The sequence below is a fragment of the Penicillium atrosanguineum genome (assembly GCF_028827265.1).
Source record: "Penicillium atrosanguineum strain IBT 20685 chromosome Unknown utg000007l_segment0_segment0, whole genome shotgun sequence".
Lineage (NCBI taxonomy): Eukaryota > Fungi > Ascomycota > Eurotiomycetes > Eurotiales > Aspergillaceae > Penicillium > Penicillium atrosanguineum.
The window spans coordinates 2,179,436-2,187,271 of record NW_026623139.1 but is presented as its reverse complement, the minus strand read 5'-3'; the positions used below and the strand labels follow the sequence as shown (position 1 = coordinate 2,187,271).

Below are 7,836 nucleotides of genomic sequence, written 5' to 3'. Positions count from 1 at the left end.
TTAAACAAGATTCTGCAGCGCCAGTTTCTTCCGGCAGAAGGGTCCGAATAGACGCTTGATTCCCATCCAGGGTGTATTGATTGGGCTGTCGAGGCCTGTGTATAGGAACAGGTCGTAAACCCAGCCGCCGAAGGTGCAGCCTAGAAATGGGGCTACCATTGGGACCTATCAATACAAACCAGTCAGTACGGGCAAAGGTAGAAGGGGTGGATGGTGGAGAGGAATGAATACCCAAAAGTAGTAATTCCCCGCGGCCCATACTTCATGTCCGTAGCCCAGCATGTAGGAGACAAGACGTGGACCGAAGTCTCGCGCTAGATTGATAGCGTACCCAGTCTCCCAGCCGAAGCAAGCGCCGATTCCGAAGATGACGAAGAATAATGCCAGAGGCGTGAGAGGACCAGCGCCTAGATTGCCATCATCTTTTAGGGCGAAGATCATGAACATCAGGATTGCGCTGGCTAGAAATTCGGAGAAAAATTGTCCTGTCTTGGTCATGAAGTCTGCTGGGTATGTGCAGAATATACCCGCTGTTGCGGTTGCTGAGTAGCCGGGCACAGTGCGGATGTGGGCTCCTCCCTCGAAGGTGTCGATTGCAGATTTGTAATTGCCATAGACAATTGCTGCACCACACATGGCGCCGAGGAGCTGGGATAGGGCGTAGATGGGGAATTTTCGCCAAGGGAAGCCACGGAAGACGCAGTTTGCAAAGGTCACGGCTGGGTTGATGTGGGCTCCTGAGGCGCCGCTGGCGTATACTCCGAGCATGACACCTAATCTGTGGTTGAGGTCAGTTAGTATACGTGAGTGTTTACAGAATGGATAGACCCACCCCCATCCCCAGGAGATGGACTGGTAATCTCCCTTCTGACCATGGCTGAGAAGAACCTGAGCCACCACCCCGTCACCGAAGAGGATCAAGATCATCGTTCCGAAGAACTCAGAGAACGCATCCCGGCCGTACACTCTCAGTCTGGGCCAGAGTAGCGGCGGCGGAATAGGAGCGTCGACACAAGGAGTGAGATCATGAATCGAAGCCTCATGTTTCCTTCCCAAGGAAAGAGAAGTACACCCACTATCCTGACTCACGTTCGTGCCAACCTCCTTATGTGTCTCCGACATCGGCTTATATGCGACAGCCCAGGACATGAAAAATAAACCCCAGATGAAGATCAGAATGTCAGCGTATCTCAGAGTATCACTCCCCTCCAACCGATGGAACCAGCCCACCGATATATCAGTCCAGCCGCCACTGAATCAGACGCCGACGGTGTAACCCTCACAGAAAAACTTTGCGCAGTGCCTTCTCTCACAAATCGGCTCAATTGGACAAATGCAAGCCTGGGAGAGGCTTCTATCTCTCCACGCCCGCGTGAGCCGGCTGACAACTAGATGGAGATGTCAAAGACTCGGGGTGCCCGTGACCGGTGGTAGATATCAGAGCCAGGACCAGAGAGCCAGGACCAGAGAGCCAGGATGAGCGCCAGGATGAGCGCCTTTTTATTTTCTATTATTCCTCCCCGTTGTGCGGTGCCAGAAGAGGGGAAAATTCTGATATACGTTATTGTTCAGGAGCGTTTGTACGAACGGCCGTTTGAATTGAGTAGCCGGAGAACGCCGGTCCATTTATGACTCTGAAGTTTATTGAGGCACTCTGTTTTGTTCTTTTTTTTCTTTCCGGGCAAATATTTGGGTGACACCGGAAGTTGCGCAGTCTTCCTACGGGTGGGTTGGGTGCCTGGCATTGTAGATTGGAAGAATGTTGCGGCACCGAGAGGCTTCTATTCCTTCTGTTACCCATGGGTAACTCGGGAGACTGAAGGCCACGCCAGACCGTATCGTAATTTCTAGAAGTTCGAACTGTGTCACCAAAGACGAAGGTTTGAAATATTGGTTGGAAAGGTGACGGTGTCTGCGTTTGGAACGGTTATTGTTCCGTGCTGGTCTCTTAATCTATGCCCTTCCTCGCCTCTTCGAGGCTATATGTGAGACTGATGGTGGTATTTGGAGATGTTCGGCTCTTAGTGATGACACCCATGTTCAACACCCGTGCGACGCTCTTCCATGCATGTCGCATCACAAGGTCCAGGATGGATCAAACCTGATATTCTAGGATCGAGCAGGGGATGTCGAGAAGAGGGTGAAGGAAGTCCGTCCCGCGAAAGGGTTATTGTCACGGATAGCCTCACCGACAGAGCCGAGACCGGTGAGGAAGTGCAGGCTGCATACAGAGTGCAGAGGTTGGAATTTGAATGGCGTTGTAATTTGAACCAGACGACAATCATGTGAGCGAGGTAGAGCAGGGTTAGAACCGTCATATCGCAGAAGTAGATTAAGTTCTCCATAGGCTTTCTGAAGCTCGAAGTTCTAAGAGAAATAAAGCCGAGTCGTCCGATGCCCCGCCTCCTGGCTACAGTATCAGAGGTGTAGATAGTTGATATCAGGGAACAAGTTCGAATGAAATTGCCCCAGATTGATCACCGAGTAGACTTCCAGGGTAGAGACTATAGTAGAGGTCATGATATAGAATAATGCATGCACTGCTGAAACTGCGAACTCGAGTCTGCAACGCATCCTGCACAGAGTGTCGTTGTCATACAGGCCCATCCTGATCCTTCCGGTCTCGACCCTCGCAACGCTCAAGCCTCAAGTGGACGAGTTGCCGTGGCTCTGATCCCCCCGGTCGTTCATAATTCCACGAATCCTTCGGAAGGTCAAGGCCCCGCAGGTTGTGTCACCATGGTATTTATTTAACATGGTCGCCCTGAGTTTGATAAGAGTCTGCTCTCTGTTCTGCTTCTAAACCCCCGTTTTGATGATTCTATAGATCGGTAGATTTGCTTTCCTCCGACCACCCTCACTATGCAGCCATCGGAGATCTTCGTCGGCTCGATTGACCAGGGTACAACTAGCACCCGGTTCCACATCTTCAATCGAGATGGAGAACCCGTGGCGTCGCACCAGGTGGAGTTTTCCCAGATCTATCCCAATCCAGGGTGAGTAGCCCATTCCAAACAACCAGGTGAGAGCAACTAATGATCGTCATTTTCATTAAGGTGGCACGAACATGATCCTCTTGAACTCGTCACCTCGGTAGAGACCTGCATCGAACAGGCTGTACACTCATTCGAAGCCCACGGCTGCAACCGCGCCAGCATCAAATGCGTTGGAATCACTAATCAGCGCGAAACAACCGTGGTCTGGGACCACGAGACCGGCGAACCCCTCCACAATGCCATTGTATGGACTGACACGCGTTCACAAGCAATCGTGACCGAGCTGAAACAACGAGCCGGCGCATCACAGCTCCAGGGAATATGTGGCCTGCCACTATCAACCTACTCATCTGCCACGAAGCTACTATGGATGCTAGCTCACGTACCCAGAGTGAAAGAAGCATTCGACCGCGGTACGTTGGCGTTTGGAACGGTCGACTCGTGGCTTGTCTATCGTTTGAATGGTGGCGTGGGTGCCAACGTTTATGTCTCGGATTCGACAAACGCGTCGCGCACAATGTTCGTCAATTTGGAGTCGTTGCAGTATGATGATACGTTGCTGGATTTCTTCGGGATCAAAGGAAAGATTCATTTGCCGAAGATTGTCCCTTCGTCGGATGTTCATTCTTATGGTGCTATTGCATCGGGTGTTTTGAAGGACGTGCCAATTATGGGATGTCTTGGAGATCAGTCTTCTGCGTTGGTTGGGCAGAAAGGGTTCTTGCCCGGTATGGCGAAGAACACATATGGCACGGGGTGTTTTCTGCTTTATAACGTTGGTGACAAGCCTGTTTTCTCCAAACACGGTCTTCTGGCCACTGTTGCGTACAATTTTGGTGGGAAAGCTGTGTATGCTTTGGAGGGAAGCATTGCTGTCGCGGGGTCGGGAATCAAGTTCCTGCAGAATAACTTGACGTTCTTTCAGGAGTCAAAGGATGTCAATGACTTGGCTCTCTCGGTGGATGATAATGGTGGCTGTTTTTTTGTGACGGCTTTCAGCGGTTTGTTTGCACCCTACTGGATTGATAATGCCAAGGGCACCATTTGTGAGTTTCCTTGCCTATCTATACCCGATCTGAAACTGACAATATATCTCAATAGTCGGAATTACTCAATACACTCAAAAGGGCCACATCGCACGAGCAACCCTGGAGGCGACCTGTTTCCAAACCAAAGCGATCCTACACGCGATGGAAAAGGATAGCGGGAAAGCACTCTCCGAGTTGGCCGTTGATGGAGGAATGAGCAATTCAGACTTGGCCATGCAGGTGCGAGTCCCACAGCGTACACATGCATAGATATAAACTGATATGACCTGGAACCAGACACAGGCCGATCTAATTTCAATACCCGTCTACCGCCCAAAAATGCGCGAAACTACAGCTCTAGGTGCCGCAATCGCAGCCGGTCTGGCGTGCGGCATATGGAACAGCTTTGCCGAACTAAGAGATATCAATCGTGCCGGCGGCACCGTATTCGAGCCGGGTATCTCTCGTGAAGAGAGTGCAAACAAATTTGGGGAATGGGAAAAAGCCGTACGGATGTCCAGAGGATGGGTTGAAGGGAACGACATCCATGACTCGGCCAGCTCCATTCAAGCACAAGCAAACGGAACACCCAAGATCTCAGTGGGAAGCCGCCATGTTTATGTTTCCAAGACTACCAAGCCAGCTCTTTCATCGTCGATATCGGATACCCCGACGGCGAGTGGAGTCAGTGAAACACCCATGATGAAGACGCGGATATTGAATGGCGAAGAATTCTCATCGGTGAAGGCCCCGCTGGTTAGTATCTCTGGAGATCTAGATGATGCTGATGAGGAAGATTTATTCATGGAGCTTAGGAAGTTGGAGATCTTGCAGAAGTTGAAGAAGTTGCGGAAACTGAAGTCCAGCTATTACTAGCTTTGAAAATGCTGGTTTAGCTCCTACTGCTATTTAACAACATTGTTTTCGATACTGGGCCAGATATCTCCTAGCAACTCCTTCACACCCGTACTGTACTTCCAAGGACAGACGTATTTGATATTTGACCAAGCCAGTCCTTGGAATTGGGGTTTGAGCCACTCCTGAGGAGATTCTTCCATTATAACACACGCTTTCTCCGAGGCCCTTAAAATGGCGTACAATACTACTCTTCATCGTATTTCATTACCCTTGAACGCTCGAGAAGTTGAAGGTTAAAAAACCTGGTTGATAGTATAGCGCTCGATGCGTGCTTTCATTTCTCATATTAATCATATCATTGCCTTTATTTTTCAAAAGAGAAGAGAGATGAACGCCCATTCGCCATTGCCCAACAAGCTTCCACTCCGAAGCATAAGATATCAGAATCCAGGAACTTTAAGCAGCAACCTTAATCTTAGATCCAAGCCGAGTAAAATCCTCTCCCTCCTTCAAAAAGACGCAATTCATCTCGGACCCAGGGCTCAAGGTAACCTCAAACCGCAGAACGGGATCTTCAACGCGATCTTTCCCACTGACCGGCAGCGCAACAATCCGCTCATAAGTCTGTAAGATGCGGATAATAGTATAGCCCATCTCAATGGTCGCGAACTGCTGCCCAATGCAAATGCGCGGCCCACCATTAAACGGAATAAACTGCCACGGTTTCGGCGACCATCCGGACACCCAGCGGTCGGGAATCCATTTTCCTGGATCATAGTAATTTTTCGATTCGGGCCCATCATAAAGATCGGGATCGCGCTGCATCAGCATAGTTGAGTAGATAACTCGCGAGTTTGCGCGTACACCGACGGGCTCTCGGCCATCTGGACCACCGCCGCGAGGGAGAGTTGTGTCGCGGAGTGAATAGCGCACGTTGAATGGAACAACAGGATAGAAGCGCATTGTTTCGTTGATTACGGCGTTGAGGTATTTCATCTCCTTGAGATCTGTGTATTCGGGTTTCTGGGCGTCGGCGCCGACGCCTAGACGTTCGCGGATTTCTTCGCGCAGTTTGGCGACGACTTCGGGGTTGCGCGATAGTTCGAAGAGACAGAAGGATAGTGTTCCGGCGGTTGTGTCTCGGCCTGCGAGCAGCACGGCGACCAGTTGGTCTCGGAGAACTTGGGGGTCGCGAGTGAAGCGAGCCAGAGCATCGAGGAAGGTCTCGCGCTTTGAGAGCTTATGGTCGAGTTCGTCGGCTGATAAAGATAGGACGGTTTCGATATATGGCTGGATGAACCGGTCCATGATCTTCAGATTGCGGCGGAATTCTTTGCGTGACATGGCAAAGTTGAAGACGCTGTGTCCAGATTAGATTTCAATGTTCCAATAGGATAGTTTCTTGCATTACACAAGATCGAGAAAACTTACCCAAATCGGAACAACTCGGCTTGTCGTTGTTGTACATATCTGAACGCTTCCGCGAAGCGTGTCGCCGGGTTCTCCAAGCTGTCAGTGCCCTGGCCCAGCAGGTAGTCTGTAGCGGCGTCGAGAGTATATCGGAAGAAGAGCGGCCCAACATCGACCACCTTGCTTCCACTAGGAGATTGGCTTCCTCCGAGAAGCGAAATGAGCTTCTGGACATGCTTCTCAAAGATCTCGGTATCGACGATGCGGTCTCGGACGAACATAGGCCTGATCAGCTGGCGCGACCGCGACCACATTTCTCCATCTGTAACGAAGATACTGTCCCCTAAGAATTCCTTCCAATCCTTATGGAATGGCTCACCCTTTCCAAAGTCGGCAAACTGTCCAGTCAAAAGTGCCTTGATGTTCTCAGGGTCCAAAGTCATAATCGCCCGCGTGGAGACACCAGCATCGACCTCGGCAGTCTTGACGTTCGTTTTGCCTCCAGCGGACAATATGGTATCCCCCCAGAAGTCAAGATCCTTGTGTGCAAGACTGGCGATCTGGCCCTTATAAATAAAGTCGAGAGCGTAGGGAAGACGGAATGAGATCTTGGGAGCCCTGGCACCGAGGCGCGAGATCTGGATCTGTGTCTGAATTCTCCGAAGCATCAAGACCACGGTGAATATACCCAGAGACCACAGAATGGCCTGCCCAGGCGTCATGCTTTCAAGGAGCTCTTCGATCATATTGGCGATTCGAATCTTCAATGTCGTGTTTGCGTGGCTGTACTGAGGAATACCTGGGAAAGTGGGAGTTTAAAATGCGACCAGAAAGCAGCTTGAGATCCAGGCCACATAATATGAAGGCATAGAGTACCACAATAGTAGGTGGCAGCGGGCCAGTTTGTTTAAAGATCAATACAATGCCTCGGGCGTTCACACTAATGCACGCTTGTGTGGAAGCGGCCCATCCGCGAGACGCCTTTTATCAGTTCGGGCACAAAAGCTCCGGTTCCCCCAGAGAAAGCACGCGGGTCGCCCTATGACGAAGCACGGATTATCCCGTTAGCTCGACTCGGCTCCCCTTCGAGTGTTTCTTGCGAGGTGCTTGCGAACCCCGCTCGATGATCTCATACCGTGTTCGCTCCACTTCATTCACGTATGCTTCGTTGTTTGGAGTATCTAGGCAAGTCCTTTGTATATCCAGTGGACGATGCATCTCGAGTCCATATTAGACGCTGCTGACATTCACATTCACATTTACGGGGACAGGGGAAACCCCGGGTAGTTGGCATCTGAGGACCTCGGTTCCAGGGGGCTTCATATGACTCCCGATGTGGAGATTGCAATTAGGCTTTGTGTCAGTGCCGCGAATTCCCCGCTACCCCGAATTGACGATCACCAGACATACAGTAGAGCCTCTCCGAGTTTCTTTAGCCACAGTGAAGACTGGTGATGTTTCATTGTAGCTGCAGGCAAACTGACGGAAGGATGCCTGGGCCATGTTGCGGTGAGTTCAAGAGCTTGCCCCCCTGCCTACGAATA

The 7,836-nt window shown here is 50.8% G+C and overlaps 3 protein-coding genes across 3 annotated transcripts; 1 reads left to right on the top strand and 2 right to left on the bottom strand.

Annotated features, from left to right (window-relative positions):
* Nucleotides 1–1,122, bottom strand: N7443_009024 (MIP/aquaporin family protein; the record flags this gene model as incomplete). The annotated part of the gene is made up of 3 exons (XM_056889080.1): nucleotides 1–165; nucleotides 232–778; nucleotides 833–1,122. 3 exons carry the CDS (start codon nucleotides 1,120–1,122, stop codon nucleotides 1–3), a joined length of 1,002 nt encoding a protein of 333 aa, XP_056738382.1.
* Nucleotides 1,123–2,862: 1,740 nt separating this feature from the next.
* Nucleotides 2,863–4,900, top strand: N7443_009023 (glycerol kinase; the record flags this gene model as incomplete). Its single annotated transcript, XM_056889079.1, has 4 exons — nucleotides 2,863–2,996; nucleotides 3,057–4,042; nucleotides 4,098–4,264; nucleotides 4,322–4,900. The coding sequence occupies 4 exons, from the start codon at nucleotides 2,863–2,865 to the stop codon at nucleotides 4,898–4,900; spliced, it is 1,866 nt and encodes a 621-aa protein (XP_056738381.1).
* A 438-nt stretch (nucleotides 4,901–5,338) lies between these two features.
* N7443_009022 (cytochrome P450) lies at nucleotides 5,339–7,038 on the bottom strand (the record flags this gene model as incomplete). Its single annotated transcript, XM_056889078.1, has 2 exons — nucleotides 5,339–6,242; nucleotides 6,314–7,038. The coding sequence occupies 2 exons, from the start codon at nucleotides 7,036–7,038 to the stop codon at nucleotides 5,339–5,341; spliced, it is 1,629 nt and encodes a 542-aa protein (XP_056738380.1).
* Nucleotides 7,039–7,836: the final 798 nt, after the last annotated feature.